At 37.9% G+C, this 23,874-nt stretch overlaps 2 protein-coding genes across 4 annotated transcripts; both read right to left on the bottom strand.

The window, feature by feature from the left end:
- Positions 1-147: 147 nt before the first annotated feature.
- LOC117372709 (probable E3 ubiquitin-protein ligase HERC3) lies at positions 148-6,412 on the bottom strand. Of its 2 annotated transcripts, none has more exons than XM_033968542.2 (23): positions 6,147-6,412; positions 5,880-6,000; positions 5,709-5,785; positions 5,412-5,627; positions 5,249-5,340; positions 5,035-5,165; positions 4,840-4,961; positions 4,688-4,761; positions 4,505-4,614; positions 4,375-4,434; positions 4,176-4,281; positions 3,688-3,877; positions 3,477-3,613; positions 3,215-3,331; positions 3,033-3,134; positions 2,799-2,960; positions 2,574-2,714; positions 2,335-2,504; positions 2,058-2,118; positions 1,910-1,980; positions 1,460-1,643; positions 1,103-1,205; positions 148-901 (listed from the first exon to the last, which is right to left on the bottom strand). In XM_033968542.2, the coding sequence occupies exons 1-23, from the start codon at positions 6,367-6,369 to the stop codon at positions 684-686; spliced, it is 2,988 nt and encodes a 995-aa protein (XP_033824433.1). In that variant the 5' UTR covers positions 6,370-6,412; the 3' UTR covers positions 148-683. The 2 variants fall into 2 exon arrangements, with proteins under 2 accessions (XP_033824433.1, XP_033824432.1); XM_033968541.2 differs by having other exon boundaries at positions 149-901; positions 2,335-2,507.
- Positions 6,413-10,804: 4,392 nt separating this feature from the next.
- LOC117372306 (Wilms tumor protein homolog) lies at positions 10,805-21,772 on the bottom strand. Of its 2 annotated transcripts, none has more exons than XM_055222416.1 (8): positions 21,054-21,772; positions 18,588-18,710; positions 17,234-17,336; positions 14,211-14,310; positions 12,461-12,605; positions 11,788-11,877; positions 11,398-11,490; positions 10,805-11,257 (listed from the first exon to the last, which is right to left on the bottom strand). In XM_055222416.1, exons 1-8 carry the CDS (start codon positions 21,514-21,516, stop codon positions 11,136-11,138), a joined length of 1,239 nt encoding a protein of 412 aa, XP_055078391.1. In that variant the 5' UTR covers positions 21,517-21,772; the 3' UTR covers positions 10,805-11,135. The 2 variants fall into 2 exon arrangements, with proteins under 2 accessions (XP_055078391.1, XP_055078392.1); XM_055222417.1 differs by having other exon boundaries at positions 11,407-11,490.
- Between the last annotated feature and the right edge of the window lie 2,102 nt (positions 21,773-23,874).

Below are 23,874 nucleotides of genomic sequence, written 5' to 3'. Positions count from 1 at the left end.
TTATATAATGATCAGAGTAGACTGCTTTGTTTATGGATGACCATGGACAAGAATGTGTCCGCCATGTTCCATGGTTAAATATCTAATTAAAACTTTATTTGACACAGAGATACACACAACAAAGATCATTAACATAATTGCCTTTCTCGGTGAGTTTAGAGTGTTGTGAAACTGTGGTGACCTATAGGCTAAAGGCGTCATGGATTATGTAATCCTGTAGTGTTTTAAATGCAGTTCAATTTATAATATCTCATATGGGTAAATGGCTATTTTGTACATATCAAGGTTATAGGTAGTTTCTATGCACATGCAATTTATGAATTAATTCTAAAATCTACTAATCGACACATCTTGAAGGTGAAATCATGTTTTGTTTAGTTTTTTTTTAATACCCCGGTGTTGGTCTTTTGTTGAGCGATGACCTGCATGGAGGATGATCTCATCTTTGCAGCTATTTGTGTCATTCATATAGTGGAAAAAGGAAACAGGCGAATGGCTCCCTCTAGTGGTAATTTTGAACAATTAACAACTTTATACAGATATGTTTAATTTTTACAAACAAAATCATTGTGCTCAAAACATATATGAGAATAGATAATTTTCTATATTACATACAGGCACTCCATCCATACAATAAATTACAGGTGTTTTTGGTCAATATTTAGTGGCGATAGAATTAGAGATTATGCTCTGAATCCTGTCTCGGGCTGGATGGCCTCAGTCAATCTTCTTCTCATGACGCTTTTAGAGGAGTAAAGAGGCAGCTCCAGGATCGAATGACACGTGAGCGACTCAGGGAAGTGCTCATTAGTGCCACCGTGAGGCAGGTACTTCTGACGGACTTTCATCTGAATTTGACCCAGTCCAAAGATAGGAGCTCGTCTATATCCAGTCAGGAACCCTAAAAAACAGAAGACCAATAACTATAAAGATATTTTTTTTGAAAAGGTTATTAGATTTTTCATTTTCATCAATGACTTAAGGTTGTGATTTTCAGTACTGTAAATAATATTGTTAAAAGTACCTTTGCTATATATTATGGTGAATATCGCTTGCATTATTATAAGTAGGATTTGTGTTTTGTAGTTCTGTAATTACTCACATAAAAAATCTTTCTTTTGTTCCTCACTGAGTTCTTCAAAAACTTCCCAAAACATCTGAATAGTGGGATGGCCTTTGTGATATTGTAGTTCATAGACAGTGTTCTACATAAAGAAGAGGCAGAAAAACACAACAAAATAAATAAACAAATCAGTAATAAAAAAAAAAATAAAAAAAAATAAACATTTGACTTAAAATTATTTAATTTCAGAGGTTTGAGTTGTTATGGAGCTATATATTTGTTCTTAATTATTCCTTAATTCAAGTCCAATTCCTAGATTTAGTACTAGTCAAGATTATTTTAAACTTCACAGGGTCCTCTTTGTGTAGTGTATAGTTGTGCAGTTTAGAGTAATACCTGTCTAAAGGCGGCCCAGTCGTAGTTTTCGCTGCCCACCATGACCCCCCTCAGTTCCTCGGGTCTGAACAGCTGCACCGTGGACGGCTCACACACCTGGAAGAAGCCACGTCTGAACTCCTTAAATGCAGTCTGCACAGATGTGGTGAAGACATGGTGCACATAGGCATCTACAAACTCCTGCCTGTATAAAAGTAAGACACATAGTGGAATTTGCACAAACTATGAAACTAATAAAAAAAAAAAAAATACTAGTTCAAGATGTTTTTATAGTACATTTAAAAACTGAGAGAATTTTTAACCAAAATCAGACACTATGTATATTCCTCTAGTGCCATTACTGCAGATGATTATGTAGTTACTGATGATTATTCTTGTTTTTGTCTTTGCAGTCCTATTTGGCACAGCATCTTTCAATATTCAAAATGTATTTTACTAAAGGGAACTCACCTGTTGTCATTTGTCACTGGTTTGCCAGGAGTTGAAGGATCAAGTTCAACCTTTGTCTTATCCCAGTCTATCTGTAATAGGGTAATAGTTGTTGAAGGCTATATGGCTATATGGCTATATGGCATAAATGTACACATGAAATACTTACTGTAAAATACATATCCAGGTCTTCTACATTGGCATCATAGTCCAGAATGTACTGTAAACTTCTGGAAAACAGAAATTGTAAAATAATAAGAGGGCATTCATCACATGTTTCCAAAGATTGATAGAATTAAAAATGGGAAAATTATCAGAAAGGCCAGTTTGGAGAAGGTTTCAACAAATACATGAAATAGAAGGTAGGATGTTGAGAATGAGGATTGTGGGTCTACAATATGCATATATTCGTAATACTTTAAATGGTACAATGTTGTTTCACATACTTTCCAACAGTTGGGCTGAGTTCAGTGAGATCATCCAGACATGGCTCTATATCGAGAAGCTTCTTAAATAGAGCGAGAGGAAAAGGCAGGTGTATAATGCTCTGGTTGTATAATGCCAAACCACAAAGCTTCCCAAAAAGAAAGAACCGCTGTTTCTTCTTCTTTGATATCTGCTATAAAATTAGACATGCATAAATGTATCACTTCATTTGACATTAGTTGTTTGTTATAAAACTTACTGTGGAGGGGAACCAAGCCAATGTTTGGGATTCATTGAACACGAGCATTTCAGAGTCAGCAGAAACAATCTCCAAAAAGAGATGGTGAAACAGATCTCTTTTGTAAACGTCTGTGATTTTGGGGTCCTCGTCAAAATGTACCTGACAAAAAACATTTCATTAGACCAAAAGTGAGTCTACTGTTTAATAAAGGTACTGTGATCAATAGGGAACAAGGAAAATTACCATAAGTGGCTTTCTCAATATGTTGTCAGAACAAGTAGCCAGTTGTTGAAAAGTGTCTTCTACAAGTGATGCACGCTTCAGTTTGAGATAAAAAAAATCAGGCTGAGACTGAGGAATCCATCTAAAAAAAGGGTTGAAATGCTGGGGCGCCTGGTGTTCCTTCTGTCACACAAAAATACAATTAGCCTTATTATTCTTATATCAAAAGTTAAATTATATAATAGTTTAATTTACCTTGGTCCAGTTGCAATCCAGGTCAAAAGCTATTATCTTAGATGGAAGATCCATTAGGAACTTATAGTTACAGAGCACAAGCTTCTCACTGAAAAAGCACGGCTGAAAAAGTATATAAAATTAGTAATCATCTTCATTTGAATAATATAAAAAATATACAGTTTAAAAATACCATTCTTAACCTTTTTTGCTTTTGAGGACCGCCAAAGAGTGACATCATTTTGAAGGAAGGCTTCACTCAATCTTAGACTAAATGTTGCTTCTGGGAGTTTTGCATCACCTGTTTTTGTAGCATTGATCTGTAAATGACATTCTCATTAGCAATAAATTAAATTTAAAAAATAAACATTGAACCTTGAATAATTCAGTATCTGTGCAGGCTCTAGCTCAATTGAAAGATAAAAAGGCTGCCTCTTACTAACAGTGCTTATTAACAATACTAACATTGTGCATCTCTTCAAGGATCAGCACCAGCTTTTTCTGATCATTAAAAGAGCCGAGCAGCATTTGAGACAAACCATCCCTCCACACCTCAACATGTCTTTTTCTGGTACAAAACGGCAGGGAGGCGTGCCAGTCTCCTGCCAAAGAGAATGTTCAGTGAGGATTTTCAATACAACAATATTAGTAAACACTTAGAGCAAAAGAGTAGTACTTAAGACTTTGCGGCTCTCAGAAGGCAGACTGTGAATTGTATTAGCCAGTTCCTTTACCAGTGCTGAGTCCTTATTGTGTTTGAGGACCACCACCAGGAGCTCGGTGAGGAGCAGGTAGACCCTCAAAGCCTCCACTCCCACTGAGGTACAGTTCAGGGAACAGAGGGAACCCAGGACAGTGAGTTCAACCTGGCAACATACAAACGTGGTTTAGTCAACAGTTTGAAGACACTGTCTGTATTGAACAACACACGATGGTGACAGCACTATCTAACTACTGAAATTATCCACTGGAAATACCCATTTGGGACATCCATGTGCTGTTTATTGATATTCTAAGTCTAAATTGGATTCAATGTACATTAAAGTAAACACTTTAAGATAACAGATCCAAAATGGTGTAGTACTAGTGGGTACTGTAATGTGATATATCATAATGTCTTTATTTAGTAGTGTACTTAGGCAATAAAATTTATATATTACTGACCTGCTCCAAAACATTGGCCTTGTTGAGCAGATTAGCAAATGATCTTTCAACAGCCGTTAGATCCAAGCCACAATAATTTGCTGATGTTTGGAAGTGCTTGTCTTTTCTGTTATATATCACAAAAATAAATACAAAGTTAATTAGGCTCTTTTAATACAACATATAGTCTATAAAAACACATGACACAAGTATTACTGACCTGTGCTCAAGATAGCTTCTGTTCAAACATGACAGGGAGGAAAACATCCTGTGGATTTCTCTGTTGAGTTCAACATTATCATGAGACAAAAATTACAACATGAATAAGATTACAGCTTAACTACACATACGGTTTAGTTTGTTTCCATGGCTGAGAGTCCGAAGTCCACTTGAGTATCAAATGCTCAAGTCCTGATTGTTCTTCCCATGTGTTCCCAATGTTAGACACTGTTTGCATGTCCTGTGAGAGATTTTGTGATTATTTCTACTGTATTACAATTTATACTTATTATATGAAGCATGTTTGGTGTTACCTCAGAAAAACACATTGCAAAAGAACAGTTGGGTCCAGCAAAGCAGCTGCCAATTTTGACCCCCTCACTATGTTCTGTAATTAAATCAGAAAAGTTAACATTAAATATTTAAATATAAAAATACTTAAATTTCCTTTTTGACTTTGTGTTACCTGGTGGCAGATGCACAGGCAGAGGGACAGCTGGACTTTCTCCTCTCTGTCCTAGCTGGCCCAGTTCTCCACAACCAAATGAGAACAACCTCCGAGACTCTATCATCACCAGTGTGTGCTGTCTGTAAGAGAGCTTTATTTTATAAATCATATAATAGGAATATGCTAGCTCCGTTCAGGACATTCATTGTGTACCTGCCACATGCCACCTGTATAACCTTTGACCCCAAGAGTTCTGCGATGAGTCGAGGTCGTAATTCGTCCCTGAAGGAGTTATGTCCAAGCTGCCCATGTTGACCTGAACCGAATGTGAACACGGCCCCGTCCTGTGGATACACACATCTATTACAGATCTATTACATTTACTATAGAGGCCGTGTATGTAGTTGAACAGTGTAATGTGTTTCACCTTGGTCAGTACTGCAGTGTGTAAAAGTCCACAGGAGATCAAACAAGTTTTCCTTGTGTTCAAATAATTAACACAAGTTGGAATATGTCTGTCTGCAGGGAAAATATCAGCTCATATGAAGAAGCCTTATACAAAGATATCAATTTGTAAAATGAGGTAGTACCTGTGGTGTCCCCCAGGCCCAGTTGTCCGCAGGAGTTGTTGCCCCATCCAAACACAGCTCCAGACAGAGAGACGCTGAAGCTGTGCTCCCCTCCTGCTGCCACCTGCACCACGGGCAGGTCCGACAGGTGCTGCACCTGCTCAGGTGAGCTCTCACCACACTGGCCCAGACCCAGCTGACCTCTGGAGTTGTGGCCCCAAGTGAACACCAGCCCATCTGAAGAGAAACCACACAGTAACATAAGGTTTAGGTTATGTTTTCATCATAGTATAATAGTAATAATAATAATAATAATACCTTTAGTAAGTGCAATTGAATGTTGGCTTCCACATGAAACTTGTGACACTGATAGACCACTGAGGCTTTTTAGTAGCCTGAAAGAAACTCAATTACGGGATTCTTCCAATACACCACACATATCGGTCAATTATAGGGATTAGTAAGAAAAATACATGTTCATTTGCATACCTTGGATTTCCTTTGCCAAGTCTTGGGTCAACACATAAGACCTGTCCCTTCTTAGTGAGCAGCATCACCAGGTCATCAGTACAACTCACAGCTCTGACCTTCTCTTTACACTCCACACACTCTGCATGACAAGGTAAAATATAATAATAATAATAATAATAATAATAATAATAATAATAATAATAATAATAATAATAATAATAATACATAAACTATTATTATTATTATTATTATTATATATGTTTTTATTATTATTATGTTACTTACTCTGTTTCCCTCTGGCCCTCGTGCCGTCCTTATTCTCGTTGGTGCGGATAATAAAGGCATTTCCATTAGGTTTGACAAAGGCGAGCACGCGGAGGCCCTCAGACAGGTGAGTGATGTGGAAGCCCAGGTCTAAATAACAAACTCCATTCTTGTTAGTCTTGGCCGTGTAAGTGCCATCTTTGAGCCTAAAGCCGTGCGCGCACTGTTCTCCCCAAGAAAACATGGTGTGAAATGTTTTTGTGCGACTCTCAGCTGATTATATCTGTCAGCGACAAAAACGAAACTTAAGTCAGGATGGAAAACAAAACCTTAGAGCTGCTTCTTAAATGCCAATGGGCCCATACAATTTCGGTTTTTGTTTCGTTTCACTTTATCTGGGCTGGGTTTGAAGACGTATTTTGACGTCAATTGCTCGACACGTTGGCACTGTTTGGTTTGCATAAAATGAGCATAATTGGACTTGGCCTACTCCGCTTATCAATATTAACCAATAAACTCAATCAATAAAGTCATTCACCCATTTATGAGAAGGTGTAGCCTTATAACATGCAGGCTAACAACACAGATATATATGTTTTGCATGTTTTCCATAGGTTTTCATGGGCATTTTTGGCAGAACGTGTAGAGCACATGGTGTTGTGAACAATGCAGTTCACCGAATTGACCATAGGGTGGCGCTCAACACTAACAGCTGAGTGTTAACCCCCCTTCCTCCCTCTTTCCTCTCTCCTGCACTTGCCCTGACCTCTTGACCCGTGTGTTCTACAGCTGCAGACCTATGTGACCTTTGAACCCCATTCACTGAAACTTTATGGGGCTTTTGTCTTTATGTTTAGTTTCATTTTAACATCATCTTTAAATTAGCAAGAAATGATATATAGGGGAAGCAGCAATGTTTCTGTCCATTTGCTTGGAATGTTCCACAGTATGGCATTAAACTTATCAATCTCTGTCTGTGCAGCAAGCAGAAGTTGGCACCAGTTACATGTCAGATCTGCGGACAGTCGGGTAAGAATGCGTGTTTTTCAAGGTACATATAATCAATAAACACACCTGTAATTGAATAAATGTCAGATAGAGACGTTTCTTGCAAAATACTACTGTGGGACATTTCAGGCAACGTAATTAGGCCTACATCTCTATGGAGTCATGCACAACAAAAGTTATATATTGCAATTTGTTAATAATAAATGAACAAATACTTACTATAAACTTGCTTACTGTTAAAGATAAGCCCAGGTTCAAGTTTCCTTTGTGGTGTTGAACATTAGGATTCATATGTTTATTATGTTAGTCAGTTATGTAGGACTATAGCTTACATTGCACAATTGTTTCTTGGTGAAGTGGGTTGGTTAAGTCAGACTTGTTGTATCCTTAAAGCCGTGACATTCTTAACAGTTGAAGGAATGCAGCCTCTTGAGTAAAGCCTGCACAGACCCTCTCATTGTGCGATGTATTGTACTGCGCTGTACCAGGACCTCCACATCCACACACTCTTCTATTATATCACTCTTTTGGCAGCACGATAATGTAGGACTATGATGTCAAACCACAATTATTAGCTTTAACAACAATGTCTAAGCAAGCATTGGTTTCACTTTTGGGACTGATTGAGAAGTATTCACTGATTGACAATATTATTTCATTGCAAGATAAGTCCATAAATATTCATGTTTATCCAAAAGGTGTCAGGTCAGTATGCGTCTCTACTAATATAATCATTACCCATGGGGGGAATCTTGGCTCAATGGGCAAAGTATTTACACACACCCACATGTTGAGCCTTGTACCATCACAACAGTACATTTGGACTTGAGGGCCTTTCTTTTCACAATTTCAAATTTCCTGTTGGAAAATAGAGCACCATTTGGATTTAGGGTCTGACCTTGTTTTGATGCGTGACTTCAAATATTCATGAAACCTGATAGGCTACTTTCCTTTTTCTATTATGTTTGTTTATTGGCTTATTTTTGTACCAACACAATCGATGAGAAAGTAGAGCATGTGAAAAGTAGTTGAGCTAAGTTTTTCAATGAACCAACTCACGACATAGGAAAAAAACAAAATAGTGTTTTTAATGTAATGGTCCAAACATTTGCAAATATAATGGAAACCTTAGGGCCTTTTTCTCTGTGCCTTACATCTCCACTAAGCAGAGCATTTGAATGTGTTTTAATGTGACTACTGAAAGAGGATACAATTGCAGTTAACACTGAACAGCTATCTGACTTCAAAGCTGCGCCAAACACACACACCAAACACATGCACACACACAAGTACACACACACACAGATGAGAGATTTGGGCGGCCCGGACAGCTGAGATATAGCACCGTGGCCCTGGGGAGTTTCAGGGGATTTCCAACCAGGACTGGACACATCCCGCTGATTTACACTAACACTTTGGCTAAACTTATGATAAAAGTTCACAAAAGAAACATTGCCGTATCTGTCTTTATCCATCAGTGCCTCTATTTGTCTCTGGATTCTGCTGTTTTCTCTCTCACAAAACAAAACTGGCTTGTTGTCTGTAAATGATCTCCCTAATCTAAATCTATTTCAATTGACCTGTATATTTGAAGAGATTTTTTCTGCAAACACTGAAAAACAAAATATTCAGTTGCTGTAGAACCATAAAAACACTGCATTTTGGTAGCCTACATTTCCCAGCTGACTCATTACTAAGACTGTAATGTTGGAGAGAGGTTACAGGAAGTCATCAAGAGAATATAGTGAGTAAATGCAATAGTTTTATCAGTTTGTGTTTCCAGAGAAGAGCTGAGGAATGTATGAGGAATCCATAGCGATAAGAAGTAGATGGTACAGTTATGAGTGTGTGCTGGTTGTGCAACACTGTGTCTCAGACCTGTTTTTATCACTAGCAAAGCCTCCTTTAATAATCACTTAATTGACTTAAAAGTTTAAATATGATACATTTAAAGAATATATGGCAGTGAACTCCAGAGCCGCATGTCCTGGGAGTGCACCTCAGACAGGGTCAACCATTAATCTGACACACACATTATAACATACACTTTTATGTGAGTTTCTATGGACATTTAAGGACTCTGATTTAGCTCAATATTGTATTTTCATTTTCATTACAAATCTATCAGGCCAATTGTATTTCATTGTTATTACTTTTTTTTTTTTTTTTTTTTACCGGATACTTGTCACTGATAAAATGCATGGGCTGTTTTCTGTGGTGGTTTTAAACAAATATCATCCTCGTAACAAATGTGCCATTGACAATCTTAATGGAAAAATAAACAAATAAAGACAACATAGATTGTAATAAGTCATAGCAATAGAGACAGCCTGTTATTGTATAAAAGCAATCACAGTACAGTTACACAAAGGATTACGCAAAATGTACATCAAGTTCCATCCAAAGAAAAGTATAAAACAGTTCTGTTAAGTTACATGCTTTCCCAATTGGAAAGAGATCAGTTCCCATAATAACATAAGGATTATTTACACCTCGACCATTGGACCTCAGCCACAGAGCCAGTGTGACCCGGAGGACATATTTTAGGAATAGTCTAAAATGCTGCCAAAGTTCAGTACTATTTACACACAAGAAGAACAGCTCTATAATACATAAACTTGGAGCATTACTGAATACACTCATGCTAATGTAATTTTTCTATATTGCCAACATGCCTTAAAGGTCCTATATTACGCAAAATTGAGTCATGTGAACTTTTAGTCATGTTAGAATGTTGTTACCTCCTCACAAACATAGCTGGAGTTGTATTTTGTTTCTTTCACGCGTTTGAGTAATCCTTTATTATTAGTCTGTTTGTATCTCAAAAGCTCAAAAGGCTCTGTTCCACCTTGTGATGTCATGTAGTGGTAGTTTTCAAGTTAACAGCTACCTTTTACCTTTAGGCAAGGCAGAGCAAGGCAAGTTTATTTGTATAGCACAATTCGCACGCAAGGTAATTCAAAAGGCTTTAGTTCAGCAGAGATTGACAATTTCTCGCTTGAAATCATCCAAATGATTCTAGTGAAGGTGTGTGAAGCGTAAAAATACAGTGAAGCACTTCCTGTATTACCACATGAGAAAAACAACTCCAGATATGTTTTTGATGAGGAAACAAGATTATAACATAGATTAAAAAAATAACGTAATATGGGCCCTTTAAGATAGAACAAGACATTCATTACAAGGCTGCTGGCAATTATGTGACAAACTGCAAGTCTCAAACGATTCCAGTGAAATCTTCGATCTATACAGACATAATAAATAAGTCTGATAATACTAGTAATATTTACAACAAAATTAGTGTAGATCCTTACAGTTGACCTACAGTGTTTCCCAGTGTATATTTTTTCAAATTAAATTTCCAGAGCATCTTCCACATGCAGATTTTATACAAAAGTTTAAAATAACAGACAACAATAGACAAGTTATAACATATAGTCTATTTTCAGTTTAGAGCGTGCATGGCTTCATTCACTTTGATGGCCTGTGTCTGCAGATGTTATGTGAGTTCAAATAACAAATTGCCATGACAACAAAAAATTAACCAGTCTGTAATGGGCAGCTTCACTGGAAATATTTCTAAGGAGCCAAGAAAGAAATGATTGGTTATCTGTCTGTGTGATTTCTCATGAGTAGGCAAATTGTGCTAACCTTAAATGTTCATATGGATTTCTACAAAACAGAAATGGGTAAAAGTAACAAATAGGTGATATGGAGAGATTAACTTAACTTTGTTTGATATATTCCTTTCTTTCCAAAGAACAGATATGCTACACAAGCTGGGCGTGTTTATTAGAAACTGTACTAGTGTTAGTGTACAAAAAATGCAATGTCATTTTTAACTGCTGACTTGGGCACTGACTTCTGGCTTTTCCATTCTGACAGATTTTGCTTTTAAGCGGTTAGGGTTACGTAATCCATGACTACTGCAGAACAGAGGCAGATTGTGGCTTCTAACCACTTCAAGACATAAACACACATAAAGAGTTATTGTGGACTAAGTCATATTGAGAGCTGCAGTTTGGTGAGGTTCCTCTGGTGCATGTTGTGGTGCCGCACCAACTCATCGCTCCGGGCAAACTTCTTCTGACAGTTCGGCCAACGGCAGTTAAACGGCTTCTCGCCTGATTGTGCATTGCCAGCAGAAAGTTAACAGAAAGAGAGAAAGATATTGGTCATTTTAAATAGCTGCAAATGTTCAGTAAACATGAAATCAAAGTGAATGATTTTTAAATAAGAAATATAAAAATAAAAGTTTACGCACTTGTTTTACCTGTATGAGTCCGGGTGTGTGTCTTAAGGTGGTCAGACCGAGAGAACTTTCTCTGACACGTCTGGCATTCGAAGGGTTTTACTCCTAAACACATGTACAGTTGGCATGCACACGTACACGCACACACATTCGCACAACAGGGTACACAAATAAGTTCACACACACAAAAACAAACCAACAAACACCCGGGGAGAAAGAAAAATATAGTAGAACAGAGGCCTGAAGCCATGCCAATGTCTGGCCAGCCTGAAGTAATTCATTTTAAGAACAGTGCTCTTAATAATTTATGTTTTATCTTCTATTTAGCTTTCATGCAAATTAGAGGGAGATGGACAGAAATGGCCAAAGGCTTGACAAAGTGGAGAAGAGAAAGTATTGAACCTGTGTGCCTCCTCTGGTGTCGCTTGAGCTGGTCTGAGCGAGAAAACCTCCGGCCACAGTCTGTGTACTCGCACTGGTACGGCTTCTCCCCTGGACACAAACACATTATGAGGGGTCAAGTCTATAGGGCTCTGCGTCTGGGGTTTTACTGGGGTTATATTCTGTTGTGTTTTGGTACATATATCTTTAAAGCTACTGCACAGTTTATTTAATGTTTATTTTTGTGTTTATGTGTTCTCACGTATTCCGCATGATTGATTACAAAAAGGATTAAATATTGTACACAGCTGAAATATTATGGTACTAGTTTTCCGGTGTAAGGAAACACGCTGATATACTTCTAGTTGTTTATTTGAGGAACACAAGGGCAGCTGAAAGAACAAAACAACAGCAGTCCCAATTCAGCAGAGCCAGTCTCCCAACTGACCAGGAACTGACTACTCGAACCATAACATAAAGTTGAACCCTGAACTAAACACAAAATATCACATCATTACAACATTAATGGTTACTAAGTACTGCAGAATATTAGATGTTCTAATTTTGTAATATTATACTGCATTATAATATTATTTGTTATTATAATACAGTAGTTTCTTAATTAGTTTCTTGTATGCTGACCTGAAAGATAAAGTACATTACATACAGTATAAACAGTACAGTGTAGATGTACCTGTGTGTTTGCGACCATGCATCTGCAGATGAGACAGCTTGAAGTAGCGTTTGTTACATCCCGGGTAGGCGCACATGAAGGGGCGCTTCTCGCTGGTCTCAGAGCGCACTATGGTGGGAGTGATCCCGGGCACCCGCCTCACGTCCTGCCACACAACACAACATAAACAAGGGGACAGGAGCCCACCCTGCACCACTGACTCGCGCTGTACAATGTAATTAAGATAACAGGCACTTGAGCGTGACCCAGCCCGCTCTGGGGGTCAGCCCAATAAACGGCTCATATATTCATTAGCTGTGAATTAGCAGTAAAATTAGCCCAGACAGACTGTGGTCCGAGGGGAGCTGTTAGTCACGCCTCTCACACACCCCTCCCACTACTATGAATAAACTGAGGATAATAACAACAGGAACTGAGGATAACAAAGTCAAGATCTTATTAAAAATAGAAAAAATAATGATAAGTTTTAAGTGGTTCAGTAGATCAAGCTTACTCAATTAAAATGTTTTTCATAACGATGATTTCTAACAATGGATGATTTAATGCCTGAAAATATACTTTTAAACCTTGGTTTCATCTACGTATCAGAAAGTACATGAAAGAACAATGCATTTTCTAAAATATATGTTAGAGGGACTTGGATTGAGTTGATAGATTGTTCCGTTGTTTCATTTATTCAGCCATCCTTTGTATGCAGCCACTGACTTAGATGCAGTGGTTAACCTTGACCCTGTGCTACTTTGCCTCGTTGGAAGTCAAATTTCGAGCTAATTACAAATAAAAAAAGCCTCTAAATTCTCCATATGTTGAGTATTATGTATTGTATTTCAATGCCAGTAAATTATGTTGAGCTAAATTAAACTAACAATTATGACAGATGACATTAGGAGCCATGTGTGTAATTTGGCAGCATGTAAAATGTTGTGTAATGTCTTTAATAGAGAGGACCATGAATACGGCCTGTATTTATTCCTTCGCACTGACCCTTACCGCTAATGCATTTTACCATACATTTCTGCATCAATGGTAAAAAAGTAAAAATGAGTACACGTTCCAGAAAACAAAGAAAGACAAATGTTTTTAAGTAGTGCCGAGGACTTAGCGCAGGTCTGGAGAATCTCTGCTCCGTGTCCTTTAGAAGCGCTGACAGACAATAATTAAAATGTAATGATTTATTAACATGCTGATGCTCGTATGGAAACTGTGTCTGTACACAGCCTAGCTCCATGTGTGTGTGTGTGTTTGTGTGTTTGTGCGTTTCTCTTTAATGGTTCAGTGGAAAAACTCTGCTCTTGGCCTTTTAGCTGCTCTTTCAGAAATCTGTGCTGCTGCATGTCACGTTTCACTGAATCAAGATGACGCTACAGTTTTCACTTCAGAGACAATTATTTTGTCTTTACACTGTATTTAGGCAAAGTCTATTTTATCTCAAGGAAAGTGTAATTATAATTAAAAGAGTCATAATTATACTATCTAGCTATTTATTGGAGCCAATTACAATCAATTCCTACATATGCATTTAAGAATTTTTGGGTATTAAGTGAACACATTTTAAGTAAAGAAATTTACAATGAAGACTTCCTCTCTGATTTGAGAAAAGGTCAGGATAGTATTCATTTACCATGTTGGAACAAGCTTTGTGGGTGCTTTCATCACTTTGCAAACACTATATTATCATATTCATAATGAACATATAAGGCTAGTAAATAATATTATATAGCTGCTAGTAACAGTATATGTGTTCTTGTACCTGTATACCTCTGAAGACCCCGTGTGTGTGGATACGGTACTGCGTGCTACAACTGTACACCATAGGAGCGCTGGGATCACTGTCGTAGCTAGCGGGATGGCTAAAAGCACAGAGGAAAGAATAATTCACTGTTAAATCAAAAATTAAAACCCATCATTTGGTTATCTATGGAGAAAAGTTGTGAATTACAAAACATTTATCTACATCACATCATAATGCTTCTAATGAAACTGCAAAAACAAACAAATGAGTAATAAGACCAACCATTGCAATTTCATGATTAAAAAAAAAAACAGTTCACAGAAGCATTTGAACAACAACTCTAGGTAACACTGTTGGATTAAAGAAGTGGAAAGTAAAAAAGATAAATCATTTTGTTTAGTTTTTTGGTTCATGTTTTTTGGGGCCAGACAAAGGTGCTCTGTGTTTCTCAGTGTTTCCTCTCATATCTCCACATGATAACACAGAGACACAGTCAGCTCTTGTCTATGAAATGTGCAATATTTCAGTTTGTCTAATCGGAGGATGGGAGGTTGTATCCTGGACTGCTGTGACTTTGGGGATGGTATAGGCTACACAATCCAGCCGTTACAAGGTGCCTCTAGTTTGTATTTTCCCAAGGACACTGAAACAATGCAGCAGTATATTATATATGCATTCACAGATGTTCATACAAATATGTTCCTGTCATTATGCACAAAGACTGTACGCTTTAAATTTTATACAATACAATAACATAGGATACAACAGATTTGCCCTGAATGGCGAAACGATTGTGAACGATATTTATTATGATGTCTGAAATGTTCCCTTTCAGACTCACATCACAGACTTCTTTCCTGTTCATCTTTCAACACTTTGCATGATGATAAATTATGGTTTTATGACTTTTATTATATATATTATATTATATATTATATTTTTGAAAAGTGAGGGTGTGGTATTAAATAGTAGAGTAAAATTCAGTTATTTATTTATTTTTTAATAATTCTGCCCACAGTACATCGCTGCTACTGGTACCAGTGCATGAGCGTGTGTGCGATATCCAGTCTGCAGCCCAAATGAACGATGATGAATGACTGTTGGCTCAGAGCAGAGGTATTTGTGAGTGGACACAGACGCTGACAGTGAACAGCGCGCAGGTCGCTCTGACATATAGTACAATACACTCCACATCACTTCAGTAAAGAGGAGCTCGGCCAAAATGGATGAACTCATTCTGTTACCTCGGTGGGAGTAAACTGCTGCACTGCTAAACAGTGCCTACCTCTTTATGGTCGACGCCAGTGTATTGACAGGGTTCCACGCCACACACTCCAACTGAGAGGTCATTTGATATAAATTTTCTCCACTGTGAACAGAACATAAAAAAATAATAACTTTTATTTCAAGAAAGATGCGATTGGATCTGAGTCAAGTTTTAATGCTTTTTTTTTTTTATTTTTTACCAAAGTCATTCTAAATATGACCTCATTCTAGACATAAAAGCAAGCACACACGGCACTGATATATTACCATTTTCTAGAGTTCTCTTTAATGTGACTCAGCCTCAGAGAGTGTCAAGCACTGGCTCTATTTTCTCTTACAGCTAAATCTGAAACTTAACATATTGAAATAGTGTAAAATTAACTTATTTTAATACCTTAAAATACCAAAAAACTGTTATGTGAGACAAGAGAAAAACATTTTGTGTTAAAAATCTCGAAAGATTCATAAACTCTACAGAAACTAATAAGTTATTCCCAAAATAGTTTTACATGATTTTTCAAGGTTTAGCAGTGACTCTTTGTAGCTATAGTACCTTTATGTGTTTTGATGACTTTGCTTTGATTAACCACAGACACAGGCACCATTTGTCAGTGCTGCCACATGATTAAACACTACACAATATGCACAATGAAGTGAATATGAGACACACATAGAGGATTTATGCCTCTCACAGCCGCCCCACCTGCACCGCACTGCAGTCTGCTCCAGGGAATCAGCGGTGCCTGGTACCCCGCTCATTACACAGCTATTATTTTACTGTACGGCCAGGGCACAATGCCAGCACAGCACAAATGGTATTTTGAAGCAAAAAACATTGGGCGATTGGGAAAGAGGCTAAACAGAAAAACTAAAGTATCAATTCATGACATTTTAAAATAAATAACTGTCTGTATTTCATCTTGGTTGCAAAGCGATGTAAGCCATTCCTGAATTAGTCAAAACCATTAAAAACACTGTCCATTCAGTGTCTGGTACAGGGCAGTTCACCAAAGAGTATTATCGGAGAACAGGGGGCAGAGGTGTATGGTTTCCTTTTTATTGAAATGTTTTTAAACCTAAACCTAATCCAAATAACTTGAGAATGAACAGTGAATGTACTATATAAATATAACAATTTACATTTCTTTATTTCAGGCCAAGAAGACAAAGTGTAGGGCAAATGCCGTCCTGTTCGCACCATGTTCCAGAACGCTTTAACTCATGTGATAGAGATGGAGAGGCAGCAGTTATGTTTATGACAAAGAATAACTTCAGATTTAGGTTAGCTTATGTTTTTATATCCTGCAGAGATCCTGAAGCTGTGAATTCCACAGCTCTTTATGTCTGTGGCATGCCAGGAATGTTTGCTTTACAGTGAGAGCATCCTTTTTAATGAAAAAACTTGTACAGTTCAGCTATATTTGAAAATGTCTTTTAAAAACATGAATAACTTAATTTTTTAAGTTGTCTTTTTTACTTTTTATGTGCAGGATTACAGCAGCTGTTCCCTAGTTAGTGTCAGCATGACATGAGGAAGAATTTGAGAGCCAACTGATTTACCATTGCAATTGGTAAATTCCACAAAAAAGGAAACAAACGCAGAGGAAGCTGTGGTGGCAGACAAACCTGTCCTGAAGGTGGATGTCCTGTTTAGAGAAAACTTCCTTGTACCTTTCACTGAAGTCTGACATGAAACAATCGACAATAGTCTCTGACATGAAGCCAGGTCTAATTGTAGATGACAAATACAAATAGGTTATGGTGAAACGTGTTACCTGTTATAGGGGTTCCTCAACAGCAGAGCCTGGCTGCCTGTGCAGCTGTCTGAAGGTGTGTGGCATCCGTAGACCGGAGGAGGGACAGGGTACTGCTGCTCACCTGCAGAGGACACACACACTAGGTTTGTTCTAACATTGGACAAGCACCAGACAATACATCCAAACTAGTTTGAGTAACAATTAAATGTAAATGCCAACCAAATATTTTTTATGAAATACTTGAAATGTAATACGTAATTTATTTTACATACATACATACATACTTTTTTTTTTTTTTTTACATACATACTTTACAAGGTAAACTTATTATGAATAGCCACAGGATGAGACTTTTCACTAAGAATCTTTTTAAACTTATCCATTTAAACCATAACTATTTCATTCACGTTTGTACGCATGTGGCCAGCATTTACATAAACTAATAAATATCTAAGCAGATCTGTAACTGTAGAAAGATATAAAGTTATATAATTTATGTATGTTTTGAATAAATTCAATCACCAATAATAAAGTATGGTAGTGAAGCTGTCTTGAATGTAACAGGCTGAATAGGCCCTATATCTCTGTGTGTGAATCATACTCCTCCTGCCCCTCTTTCTTTTGCACCTCTGTGCCTGGGGCCTTGGACTTGTGTCTCTGCTCACTCTGCTCCGGTCATGACCTGTTGTAGGTTACTATGGACTCAACTAAATTTACATCAGCAGCTTCCGAACTTGACCCAGCTCGGCGCACTGAGATATTTACCAACAGGCCGAGCGGCGGTGAGGGGAGGATGTGAGAGGGACCAAAGAGGAGGCCAGGGAGTACCAGAGTCAGGATGTGGCTGATTTATGCAACCAGCGGGCCAAGTCTGTGCGGACTGGAGGCTGTGGAGCAGGGGACACGGCACTCCCTGGGCGAGGGTCAAGGAGCCGCCTTACACACAGCTGTGTGTCTAACTTTAAATACACCTCAACATCTGCATTTACAAGCTCTCATCTCATTCTTTTGTTTTTAAAATACCATTATAGATTTATGCTTACTGCTTTCCTTGATCACAAAATACTGGATTTGATTCACAAACTGAACCCAACTGCATTGTTTCAAATCTAAACGTAGATTTGAAACAAGATTTCCCATATGTCAAAATCTACAATGATTTATCATCAAAATCATAAATCAAAAATATGTAAGATGAGAAGTGGCTTTGGAAAATAGTCATACTTTTAATACGTTTGATTGTGTGGTGCAGTAGAACCCCATAATAATACTATTTGTTTTTAGACGTTGATTGTATTTTGTAAATCATGTTGCTTTTGTGTAAAATTTTCAAAATATGATTACATTGTTCACTGAGCTTAGTGTTTCTTACCCATGGTGTTTTGTTGGGTTAGAGTGTCTTCGTGTTTAAAGGAGTGGTTGGAGAATTGTGAGCTGTGGTGTGTAGGAGTGTGACTGTAATTACTGGCTCCATCGAAGGCAACTGTGCTGTAACCTGCAACATAGAAACAAAAGACAGATTGCATTACGCATCAAAGGTCAAAATTAAGAGTCATTTTGGGGTGGGAAATCATCAGTCTTCTTCATAAAGCAGTTACAACATTGTGTACAGCACATTTATACGTCTGTGTTTAAAAAAAGTAAAGTGCATTATTGTCAAGTTATACAGCAAAACTACACAGATCAGTAAGGTTAGCCTGAGCCGCAGCAAATAAGCGCGGCCATTATCACTATAACTTTTTTGGAGGTATTAGAAAGGAGGAGATTTGACAGAATCTATGCAGACACAGGGAGCACATGCAGATTACACGCAGTAAGGTGCTGCTCCGGGAATCCAGCCAAGGACCTTCCTGCTGTGAGGACAAAGTCTTAACCACAGTGTGTGCACCCTTAATTTTTTCTTTATGCTGATATGATCATGAAATCATGGACATATAATAATTAAGTACAAATTTTGGCCGCAGAGAGTATTGTAATTGTTATTGTTAACAGCAAATTTTAGTGGTGTATTTTTCCAGTGTGAATGGCAGTAGACTGGGTTCTCTTTGTGGCCGCAGAGTTTGACATAGACCTGACTTGGAGTGACCTGGGCCATGAGAGCAGCCTCATAAATCACAGCTTCACAAACAGATCACATTCATTAAAAAACACTTTCACTGAAGTCACTGCAAAGTGGAGCTGAAGGGAGGAGAAATCTCATTAAAACACACATCTATCTCACTCACCACGGCTTTGAAGACGATAGCTTTTGTTGCACATGTGACAAGTACATAGTAATTTGTAAAAGAAAACAAAACTTAGTTAGATGACCACCAGAGATATTGAAGACTAATATTACAGTATTTAAACACACACACTTTTTTTTTTAATGCCCGTAGTTATGTTTCAGAGAAAACCTGTATGGTATAAATTCAGGCAATGATATAATTTATTATAATTTTATCAATTCAATATTTGCCAGCTATTTAAATAATTTTTTTTAAACAAATATATATATATATACCATATTTTTGCACTTCACACACTTACTTATTTGATAAAACTAATAATTTAAATAATAATAAATTAGAAACAAAGCCAGAGGTGATAACTTTAAGACTAAAATCAAGCTATTAAGTTATGATACACTCATAGGAGAGTTATGTGGTCCTGGATTTGCCCATCCCAAGTGACTCTGTTGCTACCCTATCAGTCAACTGTGTGTCCTGTGTGTGTGCTCGCCCAGCCTCGGCAGAGACCAGATAAAACAGGTTAGAGGTCGGGCCAGTGCTTTGACTGTGCTGTTGTTTCTACATTATACAGTTGATAAGCATGTTAGTGCTGATTGCACTGCTGACCAAGCCCATTTGTGATCAGCCATGGGTTTCAGAATTATGAAAAATTAGGACAGCTGTCATAATAGTTAACAATTTAAAACAAAATATATCTTTTGAATGGTGCAAATATTCAAAATGTTACCTAGAACAAGAAGCTGAAACTCATGAAAAGGTGAGAAAGAAGACATTTGCTGTAGAATAGAACGCTAAAATCACTTTTTGCAACAATGTGTTACTCTTGAATTAACCACACAACAAAAAAATTGTTGAGATTTGCAGGTCACTAAAACAGAGTAAAAGGATCTCAGGTGGAGTGAAATATTTAACACTTGCGCTAATTACTTACACTTAACATTTCCTATTATGCTTTATGCAAATACAGTGGGCCACACCAGTATTAATCTATTGGCCTTTCAAAGTTGTGAAATAAATTATAAAAACAAAGTTGTCTGTATGTTTTATGTGGTGTTTTGGTTTTTGTTTTCTTTTTACTTACAGAATATATGGCTACTGTAGCACATAGATTTTCAGCTTTGTTCAAAATGTTATACTTGCAGTAACCAAGACAATCTTTATTTTACTTAAACTATGTTATCATGTAAGTATCATGTATCATGTAATTATTAATTTGTACTTTACTATATTATATTACTGTCACTGTCCTTGTACAGTTGCTCACATGACATTTTTTATAAGACGAAAAAGCTGGCAAATCTACATGTATGCATTATGTACATGTATAAAACATTCTATAGATGAACGATTTTTTTTTTCTTTTGTGTTTTTAAACTTTTTTATTTATTATATTAATATTAATATTTATTTTCGGTCTTAACAAATTATTCTAATTCTATCCATCTGTACATCTGTTATAATTATCCATTATAAAAGATTTTCATTTCTTCAAATTTCGTAATTTATGCTTCTAAAATATCCACTGCTATGTATTTATAAGTAAATAACCTGCTTATAAAATATAAAATCATTGTTCTGATGCACAGTAATGGAGTGTGCTGTCCCACCTGTCTGGTTGCGCTGTGTGGCCTGTGTGTCCATGCAGTTGGTCAGGTAAGGCGTGCTGCTGAACATGCGGCTGGGGGCCTGGTGGTGGTGAGGAGCTGTCACCGAGGGGGCTTGACTGGGCGCAGGGGGTCCTCCGAATGCTGCCCCGTACCTGCATGCCCCTGTCCCTGTGAACTGTCCCGAGAAGTGCACGGTGAAGGCGCTCAGGCCACAGTGAGGGTCTGTGTCGTGGTGGTGGGGGTCAGTGGTGGTGCCCCATGTGGGTTCTTGTTTGATGAAGGAGTGTGGTCCCAAGGAGCTGTGAGGAGCACCCAGTGAGGGGTAGGGTGAGGCTGCCGTGTGAAAGTCCAACACTGGGGCCCACTGCGGTGCTGTGCTGACGGGCAGAGGGGGGCAGCCAGGGCTCGGGCCCGCCGGGAGAGGGGTCAGCAACGAGTTCAGATCACGTACATCTGAAGTCATAGTGTCCAGGAAACTAACGTGGTCCAAACTGCCGTAGTGTGGAATCTCCAAATGCAGCGCTTATGGGTCTCTATCCAGTTTTGTCTTCACATTTGGAAGAAGCAGTGATTTATCAAACCTTGTGCGATCTCTTTAGTCCAACTTATGTTCCAACAGAAAATTGAGAAGCAAAAGGATTTTCTAACCAGTTTTCTGCCTCAGTCCTGGTCAAGAGATGAGGTCCATTGTAGGAGGAGAGGGGGTCCTGCTCAGAGCGCTGTCTGTGAATGGACACGGAGCAGTGAAAGAGTGAGGGGGAGTAGCCCACTGCTCCCTACACACCCCCACCCCACATGTGAGGGTGCGTATGTGCCGGGATGAGGCTCAGGGGTGGAGTCAGTGGTGATGAAGGACAGGACCCTTCATTCAAGTACTGTACACTGAACAGAAACACTGTAGCGAATAATATAAACAATATAAAAAAATAACAAATTAATATTGTCACTCTTTCAGAACAATCAGCACAACACAATCAAATAGGTTAGAAGCAGGTTTAAGAATATTTTAAATAATAAAACCAAATGCTAAGTGGTGCACATAATCATTCAAGATATTAAACCAAACATTCACAATAAAAACAGTGTTATTTTTTTCATTTTGCTTTCTCCTTCTCACTATATTTCACATTATTTTTGCTTTGAAAAAGAAAATCTGAAATTCTTGGTTTATCAGTTTTAACAGAGTCCTGCAGCGTGAATCTGAAGACACTGAATCTGAAGACACACGACAATCGATTAAGGCCTGATCTTTCCATTAGGCTTATCTGTTTTCTTTCTTTCTTTTATTTTGTATTTAGGCCTTTTTTGTCACAAACCGAAAATATAGCCTGCACAGAATTATTTTATTGGGCTATATTTTTTTAAGCTTAGTAGCAAATGTCAATTCAGGTCACAGCTCGTCAGTTTGTCAACCCAATTGTGAATAGAAAAGAAACGTGGCCTTGGCCTGGTCGCAGTGCATTACTCGGCCTGTCTCGTGCAGCCTGGTTTTGCCTTCTTCCTGGCGTGGTTAAAGACTCCACATTGTCAAAAGCTTTAGGACATAAGCTATATTAATACTGCGAACTCAGACAATTGGTAAAGGAAAGAGTGCACTTAGCTGTCCAAGGATGTGCGTAAAAAGGTTCCCAGCGCGTGAAAGAGGCCCCTCGTCCTCCGCGCGCAGGCCACGTGAGGCTGCAACACCGATGCAGTTTAACTGTGCATAGATCAAAAAATCCCAAACGTAGACGATACAATTATATTAAAATAAATTGTGCAGAAAAATGAGGAATATGCCTGGGCAGGGAGTGATTACAAAGCGCACAGAGAGATGGGTGCGTTGTTGCATGGATCTATTATTGTAGGTTATCTGTCCTGTTAACCTACCACAAAGCAGCATTAAAAGGGACGACTGTATAAGCTATTGTTTCGATATTATCAGTTTTAATCACAAGTGAGTGTATCCATCCGACAGTTTCCTGCGCCTCCTTGTCTCCGTGCCACGCAGAGGCTCCACAAAATAAAACTTACGTGAGATTTTTCGAGCGTGGAAAAAAGGATGAGACCAGAAACGGAAGGTGAGGATGAAATTTATATATATGAGATAATATTATAATATGATGCTAAAAATAATAATTCAGCCAGGTCTAATCATTACAAATAAAAGTGTATTATTATATTAAATATGCTGAGAATATGACATAATAACATAATTTTTCAGACACCATCCTGTCATATTGTGTTCACTGCGATGAAAGCCTTGGTATAGTTTATTTATTAAGGTGGTTTTATTTAACATTTTTGACACCTAGGCACATGTGTACAGAGGCAGCCAATGAGTGTCCTGTCCTTGAGCTCTGTCTCTAAAGGTTATCTCTCTCTTCAGCTGCCACTTACCAGCTGCAGTGTGTCTATGGAAGCAAGTCCTATCTGTCACTCATGTCAAACCATATTCTGATTTATTAAACTGTATCTATTTTTGTTCATTTGGTTTTATTTTAATAAAGAATTTATTTTAAAAAACATGGTCAATTTGTAGAAAACCATAATGTCAAAAAAGACAAACACAAGTAAGTCAACACAAAGGAAATGAGGCGAAACTGAAACAGCCTGTACAAAGCCACTGGGACAGATTTTTCTCTGAGACAAAAAGATTTGAAAACTCAACCCTTTGCTAACGCCATAGAGCTGTATTTAACTTTTAAACATAGCGGCAAAAGCACTGTGTCCTGTTACAACAGCACACCACACAGAGGATGAAGTGGATTTTCCCTTTCTTTTTGTATCATGTCAGTGCTTTAGACCAGAACAAGCAGACTACTATTGTCTGTGCACTTAG

The sequence above is a fragment of the Periophthalmus magnuspinnatus genome, chromosome 6 (assembly GCF_009829125.3).
Source record: "Periophthalmus magnuspinnatus isolate fPerMag1 chromosome 6, fPerMag1.2.pri, whole genome shotgun sequence".
In the NCBI taxonomy this organism is placed as follows: Eukaryota; Metazoa; Chordata; class Actinopteri; order Gobiiformes; family Gobiidae; genus Periophthalmus; species Periophthalmus magnuspinnatus.
The sequence above is the reverse complement of the archived record's forward strand: the minus strand, read 5'-3'. Positions and strand labels throughout refer to the sequence as shown.